This window comes from Triturus cristatus, chromosome 8 (genome assembly GCF_964204655.1).
Source record: "Triturus cristatus chromosome 8, aTriCri1.1, whole genome shotgun sequence".
Classification (NCBI taxonomy): Eukaryota; Metazoa; Chordata; class Amphibia; order Caudata; family Salamandridae; genus Triturus; species Triturus cristatus.
The window spans coordinates 108,566,109-108,588,226 of record NC_140591.1 but is presented as its reverse complement, the minus strand read 5'-3'; the positions used below and the strand labels follow the sequence as shown (position 1 = coordinate 108,588,226).

Below are 22,118 nucleotides of genomic sequence, written 5' to 3'. Positions count from 1 at the left end.
CACATCTGCACATCAAGCAATTTCCTTTAGTGTCAGAGACTACAATAGTGATTTTTGCTTTTATAGCCAGAAAAAGAAAAGTTGTGTTTTTTAGCATTTTTTTATTTTAATATGGGTCTGAGTCTGCAGCTTCCCCAATAATAGTTTTGCATCTTTAATATTTATTATTTATAGTATTAATACTGCTGGACCTCTCGGCGGCCTTCGACACGGTCAATCATTCCATCTTGATTGACCGTGTCGGAAATCTAGGCATTCAAGCAAAAGCCAAGGATCTGCTCGCCTCCTTCTTATCAGGCAGAACACAGGCGGTAACGCTAGGCCCTTTTAAATCTGCAAGCCTGGCGTTGCCTCGTGGGGTTCCGCAGGGCTCATCCCTAAGTCCGACACTATTCAATATCTATGTGTCGGACTTAGCTAGGGTTATTAAACAACACCGGATGAGCCTGACCTCTTACGCAGATGATACCCAGCTTGTGCTTGCCATTAAGAACGATGGGGAGGAGGTAGCGGCAAGGTTCCAGGATGGTATGCTGGCAATCCGAGATTGGATGGCAGAGAATTGCCTGAAATTAAATTCTGAGAAGACAGAGGTGATCATATTTGGGAAACTTTCCCCAGGGTGGTCATCCGTCTGGTGGCCTCCATCCATGGGAACGCTGCCGACTCCGGTATCTAAAGTTAGGAACCTAGGTATCATCTTCGATGATAAACTTAATTTCGCCTCTCATGCAAATCAGATGGCCTCAACTGCATTTCAGAAATTAAGGATTATTAAAAAAGTCATTCCGTTCCTACCTGATAATGCGGCTAAAACAGTGGTGAGCACTTTAGTTCTCTCATCTTTAGACTACTGTAATGGCCTTTTTGCAAATGCTCAAACATGGGTGATAGCGAAAATGCAGTCAATCCAGAATGCGGCGGCAAGATTGCTTTCTAAAACCCCCAAATTTGCTTCTATTAGTCAAACCATCAGGGATTATCATTGGCTTACAATCAGGAATAGGATCAAATTTAAGACCTTATGTCTTACTTTCAAAGCCCTAAACAAGCAAGGCCCACAAGTTCTTCAAGATCAACTAACCTTATATCAACCCACCAGATCCCTAAGATCTGTGACTAGTTTACAAATCACTGTCCCACGTACAAAAACTGTGTCTTGGGGAGACATACGTTTTGTGGTATCAGCAGCTAGAATGTGGAATATGTTACCACCACACATCAAACGAAGTCACACTCTCCTTCAGTTTAGGAAATTACTGAAAACTTGGTTATTTAACCAATAATCATGCTTACTGCATCTGCTATATTTCATCCCTTCTGATTATTGCTGAAAGTCATAGCGCCAAGACGCCTACGGGCAAACGCGCTTAATAAATTGTAAAACTAAATAAATAAATATTTCTGTGGGTTCAAGTGTGCCAACCAGATATGTACCTCATTTTGTCTTAAACGTCTTTCCCATATAGGGTTTGCGCCGTTATAGGAGATCAGGTTCTCCCAAAGGCCACCTTGTGGGACCAAGGGATTGTTTATATCCAACATCTAGAAGAGTTTTTTTGCATGTTCAGGGGTTAAGTCAATTTTCCTTGTTTATACTAAGGCACCTTGTGTTGATTGATACACCATAAAAAGCAGAGTCTACGTGGGTGGTATCCTCTTTGAAAACTCTTTCAGCTGGCATTATGCCATCAGGTGGTAAAATCACCAGCAGCCTCTCTTTATTGTAGGCTCTAGTTTGCGAGCCAGTCTTCTCCCATGTCATTGCTCCTCATAAGAGCGTCCATCATTGGTATTTGTACAGCTCATGGCTGCAATTGGTGTGGCTTTGTTGCGCTATTGCCTTGTCTGATGGACTGCATGCTTGACCTCTTGCAGGCAGTTGGAAGGTGCTTGAGTGGATTGTTGGTGACTCAAGTAGGACATGTTAGGTGTTGCATGGGGCCAGATTTGTGCTGCAATCATTGTCGCAGATCCAGTGGGCACCGACTGTTTAGTTGGATGCTTTGAATTAGTAGCACACTGTTTTGATATGCGACACTCTGCTGAACGCGTAATGCCACCTGTTCAACATTCCCTCTAGATGAGCTGCGAGAGGCTCAAGACTGTGTTTAAATAGACCCTCCAGGCCCCTGTGCTGTTCACTCCCCATCCCTGGCATTGGATCGTTTCTAGCTGCCTCGTACAGGTAGAAAGTGAAAACGTTGTTTGTCTTGTGCTACACGTGGGGTGTAGATTAGTGAGCGAGATTCGGGGGCCGTGAATCTCAAATTTCCCAACTAAAAAAGCAGTGAGCTGCAGGATGAGAGGACACAAGTTTGGGGTGGACTGCTTCCAAGAGGAATAGGCTAGGGCTGATTTGCATTGGGTGGGCCTCTGTCTAGAGTGGCACAGCAGGCGAAAAACGATGGGTTGGAACGGTAACCCGAGCGGTTGCCACTGGTGAGACTCTTTCCAAGCAGTCATCTCATTCTGTTTTGGGTGTTGGATTGCCAGCAGTATTCCCGGATCTTGTGACTGGTGCAGCTGTCCAGGTCTACCACTGCCAGTGTTGGTGAAGTCCAAAAAGTAGGACATTTGCACCCTTTGAAGGAATATTTATTTTGGTGCCGATTTGCTACTTTTTTGGTAAACCGGTCACTACATAGACTTAAGTTACTGATCCAAAAGATAAACAAGTTAAAACCTCTTAGTGAAATGTGAGCAGCGAGAAAAACCAACACAGACGTAGCAGACCTGACTCGGGGCTCCCAGACCCAGCTACCAAGCCGAGAAAGCATTTGAGGGGTGTCATCCCCCCACTGAAGCGATACCCCTGTCTGTCCCACCTGGGCCTGGTAGTTGTCCCTGGGAACTCATGACTACGGGCATGTACAGCACAACGACCGTGAGTCCTCACCATCGAATCACTTATTTGATATGCATTTTCACTGCACACACACTTCTTCGTCTCTGCTACAAGAAGCCGTGCTGGTGGAGTTATCACATCAGTGCATGAGGCAAAGCTCTTTTTTTTCTAGTCCTCTCCGTTTATAAGGCATTGGCTCGGCTCTAAGAGTACGTGCACGAGCCGATCTGTGAAAATGTTTGGCATGTATTTTGTGCTACAAACATAATTGTTGTTTTTATTTCTTGAACATGCAGAAGTGTTTTACCTTAGAACATCAGATTATATCACTGCACAGACAGACATTTATTAAAAGCGATAGGCCTGGCTCTCCCCCCATCCCCACCCCTCCATGATGATGCCATTAGTGAACTAAGAGGCAAGTCAGTAGTCATGTAACTTCCTAAACCTGGCCTACAATCTTATAGTAGATGGAGCAGCATTATATTCTGATAAATCTGTTAAATAGGCAGTGCTAGTACAGCGCACGTATTGAAATCTGGTATTTAAAAGTGCTCTCATATGCAATAATAAACAACAAGCATCTGCAATGCAATAGGTCTCGCATTAACACAAGTTTGAGGTATTGGCATTGTAAATGACAATTCCTTTTATTTATGTTTGTTTTTAAAACATAAATACCAGGCATTGTCATTTACAATACCAATAGCTTAAACTCTTGCAAAAGCGAGACCTATTGCATTCTAAATGTTTGCTACGAGTTAAATAAACAAGCCGGTGGTCACAACTGCGCACGAGAGGCCCTTCTGCAGTAAGAGAAACTCATTAAAGAAAATAGTGCTGACAGACTAAAGAAAACGTACTGAAGCAAAAAAGGCCAGTCCTCATGGGAGGTTACAAATGAAGATAAGGCGTTACTAAGGAGGGACTAACAAGCCTATTAAAGAATCAGAAGCCAGCATTTACGAAGGACAGTGACACAAGTCAATGACAAATATGGGCAGAGAGTGGACGGGGCTTCAATACATACTCCAGTACAGCATGACTCTCAGAGCAGCGGATGCGCTGCCCAGGCTCGACCTAAAAGGGAGTCTGTGAAATAACAAAATTGCCTTGGATCGCACAGTTTGGACAAGCATGGAAGCAGGTATTGATTCCAGGTTATTTAGATTCACATTGTGAAATTCAGCCTCCAGATGGACATATATTCTGTCTGCCTCTCCCTCCCATTTACATCAGAGGTTACTATTTTGTCTTTCATTCTTGGAGCAAGGGAGAAAAACTGACACATAGATAGCAGACCCGGCTGAGGGCTCTCTGGCCCAAGTAGAGAGTCAAGAATGCATTTATTTGGTGTTGGGGGAGATAGTGGGGGCTCACACCCCAAACAACCACCTCCTCTGAAGATACGTCCTTGGCTATATGCCTCCACCTGGTCGCCCAGCTATGCCTTGAATTAAGGGACCAACTCTTTGACCTGAGCTCAGTGATTGACGTGTATGCCCATTTAGAGAATACGTATCATTAGGTCTCAGTAAGGCTAGAGGAGAGGGGAGGTGTTGAGGGTCCCAGTAGTGTCCGTAAAATGTGATTGGAAATCCTCTACCACAATGGGTCACTATTGTCAATGATCACAGGCCTTTTCAAAGTTTGATCCATTTTTCTGGTGTTTTCAAAGTAGAGAAAATCTGAGAATGTTGCCTTATCCAGTCTGTTTTATTAATCAAAGTTCTGATAATCCAGAAGGAAAAGGAAATTGCAGCCATGAGTATCATTACATCTCACCTACAACAGTAAATGCTCTGCTCGCGCATGCGCTCTCACTTGCAAGACTATTGTGTACAACAAGGGGCTTTCAGCTCACCTAATGCATACCATTCGTTGGCTTCTTTGTAATTCTTACTTGGTGCCTTCTTGGTGCCTTCTAATCAGCCGGCACAGGCTAAGCGTCCGTTCCTCTTTTTTTTGCTGAGCGTGGACCAAGCACAGATTAATTCAACTTAATTAGTGCCCTTCCACTGCTCGCGCTGTGATTCAGGTACTATTTCTTCCTCCCTCTCGCTCCCTCCTTGTTTACACATTCCTCTGTTGTCTGTGTTGCACCCTCCACACACACCCTCCCTCTTGCCCCTCGTCCTCCCGCAGCAGTAAAAAAGCGCTATGACTTGAGCATTGCTGGCCGATTCATAGTGCTTTTAAGGTCTCGCCTGACCCAGCACATGCGCTGGTCTGGCGAGACTTATTGAGAGGGCTCCAAAAAGTGCTACCAGGCCAGCCCAGAGCTACAGTGCATGTGTGTGGGCGTGCGTGCCGCGCTTGACCGCCATTACTTTCACTTTTGCGGCCGCACGGCCGCTGGGCATAGCCAATAGGCCTCGCTTTTGGGACCTTATAAGTATTTAGTTATGCAACTGTTGCATGGCTAAACACTTATAAGGTCCCAAAGGCGAGACCTATTGGCTATGCCAATGCTTGTTTATTTTAACGTTTCAGCCATGTTGTATAGCAGCTACTGTTAACATAGCTGAAAGTTAAAAAGAAAGCGCTATGACATGTCCACACTTTTCTTTACTTTCAGCCATGTCGCACTGCAGCCGCTGCTTTGCAACATGGCTAATAAACATTGACAACGGCAATAGATCTTATATAGGTGAGACCTATTAGATTTGCCAGTGCTTGTTTTTCCCAGCTGCTGTATCCTGGATGGAAACCGCTACGGGGCCAGGTGACCTCACCGACTCTCTTGAACAGCAATATAGGGGACAGTGGTGCTTCCTGGTTCTTAATCAAGCCACCGGCTTACTATGAAGAAGTCCATTTGCACAGCGTTCTGTGCAGGCTTTAGCCAAAGGATGTTTCTTCGTTTCGTTTTCTGCATGTTTGGTGTCTTGCGGGTAACATAATTCACATTGGAATGACCATGATAGTGGAAAAATCAGCTTATTTCTACTTTCTAATGGGTAAGTAAATGCATCCATCGTTCCATTTATTTTGCACATAGATACATTGTAACCTTTCCCTAGTATTCTAAAATTATTTATAATCGTAAGACTTCTGCCACAATTTGGTTTCTGCTTGACAGACGAAATGATAGTCTTGAAAGTAGGGGTGCCGTGGGGTGGAATTCCTTCTCTGCTCTCTTTTTCTGGGGTACTAACAGTAAAGGTACCGGTTTCCTTCCGCGCTGTTCGGTGACACAAACACAGAGTGTTGTAAAGCTGAGCTGGATCCTTGAGGGGGTAATTCATGAGTGGTGTGGGATGCACCGGACACTAGATGGCACCAGTGAGCAACATGGGCATCTCTGTTGCAATGGCAGGTTCTAGAGCAGGTAGGACTGTTGCTGCAAAAGGAGCTGGTGGCTCCAGGTCTCCAGAAGCCCTTTGGGTCAAACCCTGAAAACCAGGAAGGCGTTGAGTGGAGGAGTTAATAAATGCTACTCTACCGGGGCGCTAGCCTCTGATTACTAAGCTTACAGTACTAGCCAGTCTCTGTATTTAGAATATATCCGTATAAATGGAAGAATTACCAACAGTAACACTGTTACCGTCAATTTGTAACGCATCCTAAATCCAGCAAGTCACTCTGCTGCCCCTCCCACAAGAGCAGCCCCTCCCACAAGAGCAGCCCCTCCCCTCAGAAAGATCTCACCCTCCAAGCACCACAACAATCCTATCATTTTAAAAAGCTAGTAAAATTGTTAGGGTTAAACTTAAGTTTTTCCCTGTTTAACAAAGTCCTCTACTGCACATGAAAAGTCAGCAAGTAATGTTTTACTTTCTCCCCCCCCCCCCATACCATGCTCCTTACCTGAAACTCAGTTTCCACCCAGACTAGTTTAGAAATATACACAGAAAAGAGAGACACCGCCAAATATTTGTCTATTGGCCAATTAAGTGTTAACTTACCATAACTAAACGACTTAAAATAATCATATTCTGTGGAGAACGTGGCAGAAGAAAAGAGTGATTCCTTTATTTAACATTTTTTGTAAAAAGCTTGTTGTTCATACCCATTAATGTTCCTGGATTTGCCTTCCATTAATGGCGGCGCTAAAAGTGCGCAAATATTGTCTTCTTTACAACTTGGTGAGGTTTTGTTTTAGGTTTTTAACATAAACCTTCATAATTTTAATAAATTTCATGAAGGTTATTAGGTTTTACAAAACAACTTGCTAGTGGAAAATCCTCATTTAACATCAGGTTTGTGGAAGAAAAGTGAAAGAAAATTTCGATGCAAGGGTTCTCTTGCAAAAGTGTTTTAGAATAGAAATTCTCTTCGAAAAGTCATTTTTCATGTTGGAAAAAATTGCTTTTAGTGAAAATCGCCAAAAGTTGGCAAACCGAGCAAAATGCTTTGCCTGACTTCAAAAACATAGGTTAAAAGTTAAAATGTGTGTAGCTTCTGTTCAGGTTTCATACTTCCCGGGCTAACAGAACACTCATTATGTATTGGGATGTGTATTTTTTAGCGTTTATGTTTACGGTTTAGTTCCTAAAATGATGCATTAGATGGTGTATTGGCTTAATTGTTAATTGCTCTTTCCATCATTGTGATCCCAGCATTTGACAACCCCTATCCCCACTCTCTTTTTCCATTTGTCTGTACATTCTTTTAGACACTCTTGTATGTTGCCCAATTTAATGACTCCATATTAATTTTTCTGGTCCTAATATATAATTATTTTTTATCTGATAGGTGTGCAATTTTAAAAATGAGTTTACAATGAACCGTGTGCTGAAAAAATAGTCTTGCGGCTTTTGTCTTGCACAGAAACAAATCTTTAAAAAACTCATCCTCCGAGTACATACTTGATGGACATGCACATTTGCTAAAAAAAAAATGTGTTAAACCACACGATTTACATTTCGTTTTGTAATCTTAAGGAGTGCATCTTGGCCATGGAGAAGTGAATTTGTGCCGTGGCCAATGTATGAAACGCTCCAGCGCAGCTAGTGTTTAAAGGTTTAATGGGGCGTTCTTGTGGTTGTTTTTGTCCAAAATATGTGTCAATTGATTGGGTTGTGGAACGTCAGGTGGCACCGTGATATGTTGAGTCCGTTTTGGGTGCACGCGATTAGGAAGTGCCCATCATCCTCCTTTTGTGGCGTCTTTGGCTCTCTGCGTGTTACCTTGTATGGCGCCAACAGGAGCCTGCTTCAGGGGTGGGGAAATAACCGTGGCAGCCACTGCAAAGCTGAAGGAAGTGCTTGAACGAGAAGTCAGACGGCCACAAATAGTAGGCCTACTTTTACTGAAGTGTTATTTTTACATGCAGAAGCAACTCTACAGAACAGTGTGCTTTGCCAGAAGAAAGCCATCTGATGCTGCATATCTCATTTTGATTCAGGACATTACACGTCACCAAAGAGTTCCAATCCACATGAAAAAGGGAATAATACCATGCAGAATTCCACCCAGTAAAGACCGGCCTGAGTAATTATTCCCCATTTCATAAGTATTAACTGATAATTGCATGGTACTGAGGAGTGCTCCCGCAAGGTACTGTTGTTTGAGCGTAGCGTTACCACCCCACCAGTACCGTTCAGCTCGTAATCAAGGGCTATAGAGGCAAAAAGCCAACAGGATAATTGCCTTCATATACAATGAAATGGAATAAATGAAATACCAGCATTTGTAATTCATAAGTCCGTATAACTTAGATGTGACTTTCAATATCCTCATTACAGGAAATTGAGGGTATTTTATGTTTAATAGTCCGTCTTTGATTGCCTCAAGTGCTAAAGAAGCAAATTAAGTTCAATATCTAAAACATAATATGAAAAGCTCCAATATGAACACCCTTAAGCCTAGAAAAGCCGCATAAGTAATGCTGAAATAGAGAATTGGGAAAAGCTCGAAAATTAGTTTTGTCTAATAAGATCATATGATCAAATAGGTGAATTCTAAAAATATGAAATTTGTGGATTTTGCAACAAAACACTAAATTAAAATTCCAGTAGTGCTACGTTGGATATGACGAAGCAGGACATGGTTTGCTACTTTTAATGCTATTTGGATGCACTTTCTGGGCTAATGTGTCCAGTTTCCCAAGTATGTTTCATTGCTCATCCCCAAAGTGATCTATGTAGAGTTGATGTGAATTACTACATTAATGACCCATTTGCAGTAATGTTATAAAACTTTTGAGCTACTTTGTAGCTCTGTTAGGGTGTGATCCATATTAAAGCTTTCATCTGTGAGGACCACATAATACCCCACCCAGTTTTAGGGTCAACATACGTCAAAGACGATAGCATGCAAACCGGCTGTCCATTGGTTAAACAATTTGTCTAACTCTCTAGTCATGTAAAGCGTCTTTTGCAATTTACCCACCTGCCAAACATTACGCTGTTCCAAGTATTCCTGTACATTCCCTGAATAGCGAACTAGAATATTTTTTTTCCATAGAAGTGCTGGGTGCATCCTTCAAAGCCAGTGAAGAAGTCTGCAAAGTCACAATTAAGTGATGCAGTTCTCCTCACCGCTGCTACTGGGACATTCTTCTAGTGCGCTTCTTATGCGCAGTGGAGCATCTTTCCCTAAGCCCCCTTTAAGAATAGTGCCGTAAACAATAGTCTATAACGCAGTACTGTAATTGCACACGCAAGTAATTGTTTAGCCAGTAAACTCTTTACTAGCATGATCTATTAATGCCATTATGTGATAATTTCAGGCAATATTTCTTTCCCCCTTTCTAAAAGTATTTAATAAGTCATTTTTCAAATTTGGGGAACGGCATTCATATTCAGAGTCTCCCTAAATGCAAGGAAGAGCAATTATCACACCACGTATCGTAGATCTCAACATATCGTTATAGGTGCCATCAAGTTCTGGAAGATGATAGTCTTGTGATGTCATGGCTGCAGTCAGCAATTTGCCTGCATGACTTACTGCACGTACACATGCATTATCCCCATCTAGTAGCTCCTCTGTATGTTATACCTACAATTCTTCGGCTAAGGCTGGATAATAATTTCTGTTCACACTACTGAGATAATCGCCTCTAACATACTTTTCACTCTGCATCGACTGTCATTTTTCTCCACGGGTGAACTTTTGAAGAATAATTTTAAAACCTTGAGTTTGTCAACCAGTGCTTACGATTATTCTTTTTTGTTTAGTCCGATTTTCTGAGGTATCGCTCTTACCCAAGACGTCTGTGTGTCCTACCTTAGTAAAGTGTGGAGGGTTCTTATTCATCCCAAAGTATCAAATTGAGAGTACGAATCCCTGGTCCTAAAGATTAAGAATTTACTCCTCATATGTCATTGTGCTGATTTCAGCCATTGTTGCTGTAACTGGTGCTCATGTTGGTAACCTTAAGAAGACACCTGGGACGTCACAAGAGTTTTGTCAGTTTTGGTAAATTGCCTGACAACCAAGCGAAATTCCAACTAGGAAGGTGCTCCGATCCCCGGAGAGCCCCCAGGGTGACTGCCGGGCAGTGAGAGACGCCTCTTACGAATGGACACTAGATTAGGAGGCAAGTGATCGTCTCGCCGTGATCCAGAAGTTGCCGTTTAACACCACCATAAAACTAGTGGGCATAATGCAATGTAGGCCAAGACCTCTCTCATTCTAATCTGTCCTACCCAGACTGTGGTAACAAACCACAGATGAGAGATGCCCTAAAGCTACTGTCTAACCCGAAGCTTTTCTAACAATGAGCAGTCACCTAAGCATTTCCCATTAAATTTGGCAGGTAATATTTTTTATTGATGTTGATATTATTATTAATATTTATTATAGTAAATTCAATTGGTAACTTCGATTGTGACCGTCCTAAGTTATCATAAAGTGGGCTGGATAATAGCAACAAAGGGGGCCGGTGACCCGTCGAAAGACCCGGGATAGTGAGAGGGACAAAATACACGGCTTGAGAAGGACCGAACTTTAAAGCGTGAAGTGTATATGGACATTTGCTGAGGGAGTTGGAGGTGGAACAATCAAGACATGTTTTATGAAAGTACTCTGCATTATAATACAGCTGCATCACATAAATCATGTGTTTATTTGTTGATTGAAACTGTGGAAAGAATCTCCTAAAGAAGCACACTCTCAAACTGCGTAAGAGGCCCATCAGGTTCCCCTGCTCCACTGTTGCAGAGGGAGAGCAGCTACACCGTTGTTAGGGCCTGGCAATGGAGAGGGGTTCAAAACCTCGAGGGAAGTTTTTTTATGTTTTATTTTTTGTTAATTTTTTTAAGAATGTCCCCTCTTTTGCCTTTTGTAACCACCTTGTCTTTATCTTCCTCAAAGTACTTCATAGTGTTTTTTAATGTCTGATCTCTACCGGATTAGAAATTACATGGTGTTTCAGTTCTGTTAAGCACTCTCTTTATTCCCCATCCAATTATGCTCTACTAAGATTCTTTATTGAGACACATTTTGTGTTACTCTCATTTTCTGTGGTAGAAAGTAACCTGTAATAATCTAGAGCAGGTGAGTAGTGATATCATTTTCTTATTACAGGTGCTTTCTGGTATCAGAATTATAATAAAAGCCCTCATAAGGAGATTGCAGTCTTCCACGCATTATAACACAAAACTCTTTAAGGGGAAGTGGGGAGAACACTTTGTTCACAAATGCAGTCTCTTGGTATGTGCTGGCAGATGGTAGCTATTTGCTGGACAAGTGTATTGAAGTGGACACTTGCTATACGTAGCCACCAGAGAAGCCCAATGGATGTAACTAACACGCACTACAATAGTAGCAGGGATCAGACTTTTGAGGAAAAGTAATGCTGTAATGGCGGGCGTCTTTTTATTTGGCCAGGGACACAGGGCGCGCAGTCCAAACACTGTTTCAGGTAGACTGGTTAATGATGTTTTAGACTATACACTGTTTGTGCCCATAGCTTGGAGTTTTATATGTGTGCCTTTTTTGACTGATACGCAAATGGAATTTGGAAAAAATATATATAAGAAATTGAAATGCATTGAGAAATTGAAAAACATTTATATCATTTTCATTATAAATAACAATGAATACATTTTAAAGATTGATGAATTCTGAAAGAAGAATGTTTAAATGAAAGCAAAAAATACAGTTTAAAATATATTTCGGAAACCAAATAAAATTGTGGTTTTTTGCTGTGCGTTGTGACATTATAATGCCCCCGGCAACCTGAGGTACTACATCACAATCCACAAGAGACTTAAATCAACATTAAATGATTCAAAATGACAGAAATGGTGGAATATAAAAAACGTGTGCTTAAAGGAGAGGCAGTAGCTTTTGTGTTTTTAACTGTGAATTGCAATTTTGGTTGGTGGTCGGAGGACCAGATTGAAAAGGATTATTGTGCTGAAGTACTCGTGTGAACGCATCTATCTGTGCACAAGGAGAGCAAACGTCTTCAGGTAAGTGCACACTGTTCTCTGTGCCTCCATCGTGAAGAAAGTCAGGACTGCAGACATGCCAGGGGGCTGCTGCTGGTCTTCCATTGGAAGACTCACATTTCTATTTATTTTGTGTTGCACAGTGGGTCTGATCTTTTTTTTAAAATAACTTTTCCCTCTCTTACTTCTTTCAGAACTTTCACCTGATAGACTATCACCTGGCAGCATTCATCACCGTCATGCTGGCACGAAGGTTGGTGTGGGCTCTCATTTCAGAGGTAAAGATTTTACACAGCCCCTTTTATTTTCCCTCTTACTTTGTCATCAGTGAACAAACGTTGAGAGCATGTGTGCCAGCTATGATCTTTAATAGGTAACTCTTTTTTTGTGGCTATTAATATTTTATACATAAACACTAGGGGTATACCCAAATTATCCTTTAATACCTGGGTATGGGACGTAGTTTTATACAATAAAAAAATGGTATAAAGGAAACGATACGAAACACTTTTCCAAGTAGAGCACATTTAATTACCCTCTCAGCAATAATCATTATTCATAGCTAATATATCAAAATCAGTATATCACACACGGGCAGTGACGCCTATTCAAGGCGAAACAATTGACATCAACCACAGTATGTTTTACATTACAATAAAAAACAAACATGAAACAAATAACAATAACCCTAAGAAAATTATTCACACAAGTGTTCCCCCTATACTTCTAGGCGAACCACTTAGAGGAAGTCAAAAAAGTGAAACACTAAATGACTATTACACTGGTTAGCCTAACTCTAGTGTGACACAACACAGTTCCAAAAATCACTGTCAATTCAAAGACTCCTCCAAAAGAGTGTCGACGTGACCACGTTTCAGCCTTTTCTTCTTAGGCCTCTTCAGGACAGGGGTTTATACAATAATATATAGACAGTTCGAGTGAGAAAGAAATCACAGCGCCCCCGATACAATACCTCCCTCTCAATCGGTGGGTACACCCGCTACACGTATTCCTTTATGCCATATCCAACGTCGGTAACAAAGTCCACAGGATCTTGATATGCACTATGGGAGCTGAAAAAATCAGCAGGCAATCCCTCGCTGTGTCGGCATCTCTGTGTTCGCTCGAGTGCGTCAGCTGGTGTTTTATGGCATTCTTTAGAAAATAAAAATAACTTAATGTAGCAAGTATTGGCAAAGCCTCATTTAAATGTGCCAGCACAACAAAGCACAGTCATCCGAAGATGTTGTTTACATATATTATGCAGGGCGGCTCCTCCGTTGTGGCGGAGGAGAGTTGCCCCACTGAAAAATAAAATGATAAAAACCAGTTTATTATCATTTTATTTTTCATTACTCCCAGCAGAGGTTAGTGTGGGGGTGGGTCCATCCTCCAGAGTGTCACAGTCAAGGAGGAGTGTTTTGGCATTTGTAAGTGCTGTCTCAGGCCGGCCAAACAGATATGCCCACTCATGTTTCTCCAACCCATCTGTGTTGGAGAAAAGCCCCAGGCTCCCTAGGCTTGAGCGAGCGTCAAGTCAGCCTGCTCCTGCCAATCACAGCGATGCGGTCATGCTGGCATTATAAGTATGATAGCAGCGCTGCGATTGCCCCCTGGGAGCCTGTGCAGCATGGCCAGCGTCGGAAGAGGAGCACACAGTGCCGGCCACAGAAGCAGGTTCCTTTTTAAATTTACTATTTTTCCCTCACCCCATCTCCCATCCCACCCACCACCCCATGCATTGCCTCCCCACCCCAAAACTGGGGCAGAGGCCACTGATATTATGCACAAATGCTGTTTATCAAATTAAAGCCTGCCCTATTGGCTTTGCCAATGGTGGTGGGAAAATAGCAAAAGAGGATTGCTTTTGGTGCAGAATGCATTTAGAAAGGGAAAAAATTGAATGTGACGGACAGTGTGATGATTGAGATTACGTTTCAGATGTAAAATAGACCCTTGTGTGTCCCAAAATCAGGCATCTCCAACCTTTTCTGTAACAAGAGCTACTTTTGATCAACGACAAAAGTCCAGGGCTTATCCAGACCATATCAGGGACAATCTCAGTAGTGGACACACCTTGCAGGATTACCAGTAGTGGCTGCCCAGATGTATTTTGCAATATTTGATGATGCCAAAATATCATTTGCGGAATATTGACTAATACAATATCGTGAAAGTAAATATACAAGTAAGTATATATTTACTATTCAAAAATCCACACCTATGTACCTTCACGAAAAATAGATGTGGACTTTTAGAACGTAAACAAAACTATACTTACCTTTATATATTTACTTTCATGATATTGTTGTAGTCTATATTCTGTATACTATATACTGGCTGGTCGATATTTCAAATGTGATATTCTAGTAGAACACCGTCCACCCGACACATAAGACAGAGTTACTAACAGCAACGTCGGGAAAACTGTATCATAATAAAATGCCTCTTCATGACTAATGAAATAAAGAGTAGGCCTAGGCGGAGTTCCGCAAGTGACAAAAAACTCCGCCAAGCTATGCGGAGTTCTGCGAGTGGTGGAGTGCATTACCTTGCGCCGTTTGCACTCATTTTTAGTGCCGGGTGTTTGTCCCATGCTGTAAAATCAGCGCAAATGGCATCACGCACAGGGCAATAGGGCTCTGCTTCTTTCTGCCACTCGAGTAGAATTCTACTCTAGCAGCAGTTGTGTCAACGTGAACGGTAGCGACCATCCGCAACGGCCCGCTTTGAGAAATCTCGATGGGAAGCGGTCTCGCTTTGGATTTTCCGTGCTCGCCAACTTACTGTTGGTGAGCGCGAGCGAGGAAGAAACTCCGGTCCGTGGAGCAGAGTTTTTCAGAACTCTGCGAAGTGCGAAAACCTCAGCGAACAGATCAGAGTTCGCCGCCCAGGCCTGAGTAAGAGCCAAAGCAGTAAGTGCCCATTGGAACAAAGAAAATACTAAAAGTTATAAATCTCCACATCTTGGTATGACCTATCATTCAAAGAGTAATTTAAATCTGTTTGGGATTTTCAGTCATTTTGTTTTCAAACATCAGCATGTTTGGTTGTCAAAATACTTGGTTTTCTATCAAATATTTGTTTTCTTTTTAATTTAACACACTCAAAGAAAATCTTGCAAAGTGATAAGGCTATAGTAGACCTGAATTAAGTACTGTTCTGGGGTGCCCTTCAGGCAGCTACTTCCCAGGGTGCTGGCGACTTCCTGAGCTCCCCGTTGGAGACCCCTGAAATAGATGCACACTCTGTAAGGTGGAATGATAAATCTTCTGGTCAGTGGGATGGTGGTGGAGCCAAAGCACACGTGTATGTTAAAGAAGTGGTAATAGACCTTTCAGACAGCTGCACTGTCAACCCAGACCTAGAATTTGTGTGTCCACCTATCATCATTGTCTGGTAGTCGAAAAAAGCCCAAACTGCATGAAAAAGATACATTTGGAGGAGAGGCCACCCTACACATTAGGAGTTGTCGACAGTGGCTAAGGAGAGGTACAGGTGCAAACCAGAAGCAGCGGAGAGAAGGAAGGGATGGACAGGCAGTGAAGCAGGACAGCGGTAATCCCTCCTGTGGCACAGGGGAGAGATTAGGGGTTAGCTGGAGAGAACGACAGAAAAGTAGTAAAAAAACTAGAAGAAAGCCGGAGAATACTTTGAAGAGCTGCAGTGCCATATCACAGAGAAAAATTGACTACTTTTTAACACTTTTTAAATTTTTCGAGCTCAGATTTTATGTATCCAGAATTATTGCAAATGATCATATGGCCTAAAATAAGAGGTCAAACTGTATAATCACTCCTAAATCTGCCATTGTCTCCACAGCTCGTACATGTGACCTTGTAATTTGCTGTAATTTCCTGACCATTCCGAAGCTTTCTTCTGTCCTTTTTAGGTCTCCGTTACATAGTTATTGGACAGCCTTTTTATTTTATGGATACAAGTGGGCTGTGGGTTTGTTAAGTTATGCTATATTTGTAAAGTGCCAAATCACCAACGGTCTCTAAGCGCTATTACCATGAACCCGGGATGTCATTTCACCTGCAGATAGGGCAGAATTGGGGTGAACTTATCCAAACGCCTCGGTGAACAGGATGGTCTTGAGTTTCTTCCTAAATGGAAGGAGAGTCGTCTCCCGGCGCAGACTTTATGGTAATTTATTCCAGATTTGGGGAACCACAGCCGAGAAGGCATGACCCCCCAAGGTGGTTCTGTAAAAGCGCGGACAGGCCAACAGGTGTGTCCCTGATGAATAAAGACAACGACCAGGCACATAAGGCTTCAGACGGTTTTTGATGTAGCTAGGCGCCGCTCCATACTTAGCCTTATGTGCAATGCACAGGCCCTTAAACCTGGCCCTCTGCTTAATAGGGAGCCAGTGTAACTACCGTAGCAATGGTGTGGCATGTGTTCTTCTCGGCAGTTTAAGGATCAGTCTCGCTGCGTCATTTAAAACCACCTGAAGTTTCCTCAGAAGTTTATCGGGGAGTCCTAGGTATACTGCGTTGCCTAATCCGGGTGTGACAGGATTAGAGCCGACACCACAGTGCGCATGGTAGCGAAAGGCAGCAAGGGTACAAGTTTCCTTAATTGCCTCATCAATCCCACACAGCTCCCCACTACAGCAGCTACCTGGTTATCCATCGTTAACTTGGAGTCTAACCTGATACCCAGGCTCTTCACTGCTGGTACTTGTATCGGAGTAGTGCCAAGCTCTTGTGGCCAGAAGAGACTGGACCAGGTGCTAGCCCCCGTAGCAATAGCAAGGACCTCCGTCTTATCCGGATTTACTTTGAGTGAATTCAGAGTCCTCCAATTCATAGTAAACCGAAGGATGTTCTGTACCTTGAGCTGTGCCTGAGAAGAATTATCAATGCGGACAATTAATTGAGTGTCGTCAGCATATTTATATATCTGACAATCCAGTTTAGCCAATGCTGGAGATAAATATTGAAAAGCAGAGGGGACAACGCAGAGCCCCTCCCCATGGCAAGGCGCCAAGACTAGATTTACGTTCCCCTATTTGCACCTTTTGGGACCGACCCTCCAAAAAGGAAGCAATCCATTGGAGGACTGTCCCAGTAACTCCCAGCCGACGGACACGATCCACCAGTTGTACGTGGTTCACCGTGTCAAACGCGGCTGAGAGGTCAAATGGGATCAACACCGAAGGGGACTTCCTATCAGCTGTTATACGTAGCCCCTCTAGCACTGAGAGCATCACCAACTCCGTGCTATTGTGGGCTCTAAATCCCGCTTGCCTGGCATGGAGCAGCTGATGATCTTCCAAAAAGGATGAGCGCACTCTAAGCACATGTTGCTCAAGCACTTTAGCCAGGTATGGCAGTCTGGAGATAGGTCGAACATTCTTCCGGTTCTTCGGGTCTGCCCCTGCTTTCTTTAGCAAAAGGGTTACCATGGCTTCCTTGAATTTGTGTGGGACCTTCCCTGTTGCCAAGGACAAGTTCAGCAGGGCCAGTATCTCTTGCCCTACCACTGAGAGGACCGTTTTGAGCACCCTAGGAGGGCAAGGCTGTTCCGGTGACCCAGACTTTACTTTAGTCATAATATGGACCAGACTGTTTAAATCGAGAGCAGGGAAGACAGAAAGTGAGCCTCCCTCAAAGTCTGGTGGGTCACGCACCAGGAAAGGACACCGACTAATACGAGTAGTGCCTATTTCCCTAATAGTCTCTATAACCTTGGTTAAAAAGAATTCCTGTATCTTGTCGCAGTCCTCCTGGTTAGCGACAGACCTCAATTCCTTCTTTTTACTCAGCTTCCTGAGTACGTTAAACATCTCCTTTTCAGTGTCAGTGGGTTCCCTGAGCTTCAAATCATAAAATGCAGACTTTGCGGCAATCAGAAATGCTTTGTAAAACGCTAGTTGTATTTTGTAGTTTTCCCGAGTCAATGGCGCATATGATTTCCGCCTGTTTTCCACTTCTCAATTCTTCGGTATACCAAGGGGCACCCTTTGTTCTGTCCACTATCCTCTCCCTTCGTTTGGGGGCCACTACATCAATGGCTGTCCTCAGCCGATGAGTAAATTTCTCATACCCCACATCCGGATCGTCTGACTGTGCCTCTTGGTAACCCGACTTGGTTAGTGCTACCCTCAGACTCGCCTCCTCTATCTTATGCCAGTTCCTGTACCGACATCAACACTGGGGAGGGTGATCTAGTTGGCTGCATAACGAAAATTCGAAGCTGATCCGATAATGGTCTGACCAGCTACAGGGTCTACACTCTGTTACTAGCGTAGATGAGGAGGTAGTCCAGATCAGGTCTAAGGTGTGGCCCATCTCGTGGGTGGGTGTCTCCACAATTGGTCTCAGCCCTATCATAGTCATGTTATCCCCGAACCCACTAGCCACACGATCTCTAGGTATGGAGTCCCTGTGATAGTTAAAATCTCCTAGGACAAGAATCTTTTGGTACTTCGTACACAGGTCGCTGACTACTTCATGTAACAGGTCATTAATCAGCGGGGTGGGCCGCAGAGGGCTGTACACCGCCAGCACTATCCGGCACGATGAATTCAATCCAATCATAGATGGTTTGCCATTTGTTCATGATTGGATGGCTTTGATGTCTAGATCTCTTCCCTGCTTCTGATTCAGTGGCTTTTCTCCCTATTCATCATGTTTGTCAAGCAGAGGAGTATTTTGTTCTTGCACCTGATTGGGTGAGTTGTACCCTTCCACTGATTAGTTGAGGGGACTCTTTCATCTAGGTCCGGCATAGCCAAAAGTTTTTGGTTTTGTAAAATTATATTTCTAGAATACCTATTTTTACATGCTCTCCGCCAGCCCTCTTCATCCATTTGTCTGTTGTTGTCCTTCGCATATTTCTTCCACCCATTATATAAAACAGGATGGGCCTGAGGGTCATCACACTTCAGCTATTGGCTAACTTCACTGTGAGTGACAGCATTATGCTCTTTCACACGCAGCACATCCATAGTTCCCTTCAGTGCCAGGAACCACTTTGACCAAGTGTGCTTTTTAAGACCAAAAAAATATTTAGGATTTTATCCAGTTATTATTTTTTATCGTGTTGGGGGGCTCGCAGATCCCTCAACAATAAACATTTACAAACACCATGACAAGTCAAAACAAGCATTGAAAAAGCCAAAAGGCTTGTAGCCAACGGCAGACCTGTTGGCTTTTCTAAAGTTTGTTCCATTTACGCTTGAGCACTCCTTGGTGGGACTGCGTGTGTTTTTTACTTGCAGTTGCCCCTTTGTGTGACCCTGTACCCCCTCATACTGCCCCCTAAGCTGGTACATTTCCCCTCTTGCTCTCCCCACTTGAGGGAGTTGACTTCCAGTGCTCACATTATCCCCAGTGTCTTTTTTTTGGGGGGGGGACGGGTGGAGGGGAGAGCCAAGCAGCTGAAATCTACTACCAGGGAACACTTTACTATTGTACGCATTTAAAAAAAAATCTCCATACCATGATGTGCATCCACCATCTTAGAAAAGGTAAACTAAATTTTAAAAAAGTTAAATGTTAGTTGTCATGCCAGATGTGCACCTATGTTGTGACGCATGCGCACTAACTCATCACGACGCAGGTATACATCGTAATACATATGTGCACGTGTCATGCATCATGCAAGCATTCGCGAAGTGGGAGACCCATTCCAAAATTGATGCCCATACGTGTGTATACCAGTGCCACCAAGGGTTATTTGTTACTAGATTGATCATTTGTTGTACACGTACCAGGATCTAAATTGAGTATGAGCAAATTAAAAATGAGAGAAGAAAAAAGGACAAGAATTGTTGCAACTTCCTACGGAATTATCAGCACCTAAAATGTCACCGCGTCCTAACCAATAAGTATAAGAATTTCCTTAAAAACAGACTGAAATTCTATAAAAGGAGATAGCAAGTTAAAACAAATAAGGTTAATTACTGATACTTATTTTCATGAAAACACAATCTACAGAAATATCCAATCAACAATATACGTAACATTAGCCACACATTCATACTAGCAGGAGAGTGAAGTTGAAACCTAACCGCCATTGTATCGATCCTCCAACAACCATTTGTATCAAACTTTGGGAGTATCTGGTGTACCAGTCTTTGCTCCGAACTACACAGAACAGATTCTGCAATAACGTGAACAGCACAAAGAAGTGAAGGTTTTAAAAGTTCTTTTAATATGTGCAGTAAATCCTTTGGATCTGAACAGCATCTGCGCCCTCTTGCTGGATGTCCGGCCATACCAAGTGCGTGAGTAGAAATCCCAGGTATTCGTTGTAGCCCTGGTCATGTCACGCAGCAGGACATTTGCTGTATTGGGATGGTGGTGATCCTCATGCGATGTGCCCAATGACACAAGTGTGCAAAGTTTGAGTGCCGTTTCCACTTGCACTTGAGTGATAGGACAGCGATAAAGATATCCCACTTCCTGTGAGAGCTGCCAGCCATATAAACACACCAACAACCCCCTCCAAACTCCCCCCTCCCACCCTAAAATTGACCAAGTCCATCTGCTTCTCCGACGCCTTTATGGGTATGGGTGAAGTGCTGCCTTCTTTTAGGGGACAAGTAGTGATTCATGTGTACTTTAGATGGCAGATTGGCATCTTATAAAGATTTTGTCTGTTGAACATCTCTTAAAAATCATCACCAATAGTTATTGTAGAACATGGCTTTGTTTGATGATGTCGGCTGGGGTTTTAAGATCTATTGTTTCGTCATTTTCCTGATATCCCCTGTAAGTAGTTGATGGACAGCAGTCAGGTGTTCCGCTCAGCTTATCTGACTGTCCACCGCAAGATAAGACGGCTGAGCTCTTCCCAGTAAAGGCAGAAGGCAGAAAGAATATTTTAGATAAATGCAATAACATCAAAAGGATTCTTTGTTACCCGTGCTAAACGGGGCGGTATCGGAGCAGACTGTGATGCCTCCATCATGAGTTGAATCATCTGCTGCGGTGTCACCAGCCATCTTATAGTGCATTCCTGGAGAAGACTGCTCCTGCCGGAAGAACAGGTACCGCAAGATACTCCAGACATGTTGCATCCTGCATTCATGATAGGCATGGGAATTGAATAGTATGCCCTTTCATAATATATATTGTGTAACTGGGTGCCTATGACATGTAAAGTTTTATTATTAATATAATTATATATAACACAAGACACAGACTGATTGTTTATTAGCAGTTGATATTGCTGCCCAACTCAGTGGCATTCATGTTCTCATCGTCCATAGAATGGAAGATGGCCCTGTAAGGAACCCACAGTTCAAGAGACGGGATGCGGTAGACTTCTATAGTTTCACTTTCCCATCTGCCGCTAACGGTATTTATTGCAGTAAATGCCTTCAGGATGACACCTGCACAGAGGTTGAGTAGATCCTTTTATTGTTCTCAATGAGGTCAGAGGGTTTCTTCACATTCAGCAAAACATATTGGTGTTTTTCTGTGAGAACGGCCTTTTTAACTGTGTTCTAAAGAAATGAATGTTGCTGCCTGACACTTGATGACTTTACTGCAAGATGAACCTTTTGGAGGTAATTGCCTTAGTACCTTGTCTGTTCGACCTCAGTCGCCTGTTGCGCATGTCTGCATGGACACATCGGGATGTCCCAGTGACAATCACGGGTACTGGCAAAAGTGGACCACAGCTGAGATTTGCTTCAGAAAGCACGAATGAGAAGGCCTTCTCATCTTTTCCAATGGATGGGGGGGGACATGTTTCTTTCTCTAATAACTGGAAAGGACTTGATGTTGTAGAGTAGTAGAGTAGTTAGCCTTGGACAAAGTGAAGTCATATTAGGTCTTTCAGTTCCAGTGTCTGTCAGGTCCTCTAGAACTACACTTAAGTGGCAAAAATCATCAGGAAGACCATGCCCTGTTGACAGCAGATGCTGCAGAGATAACTCCTCCTAAAAGGGATTTTTATCTTCT

The 22,118-nt window shown here is 43.0% G+C and overlaps 1 protein-coding gene across 1 annotated transcript in view; it reads left to right on the top strand.

Annotated features, from left to right (window-relative positions):
- Positions 1 to 22,118, top strand: part of TMEM39A (transmembrane protein 39A) — a 224,400-nt gene that overhangs the window by 154,985 nt on the left and 47,297 nt on the right. Inside the window, exon 4 of the mRNA XM_085621131.1 lies at positions 12,387 to 12,470. Within this exon, the coding sequence (XP_085477257.1) occupies positions 12,387 to 12,470 (84 nt within the window). The remainder of the gene's footprint in view (positions 1 to 12,386; positions 12,471 to 22,118) is intronic.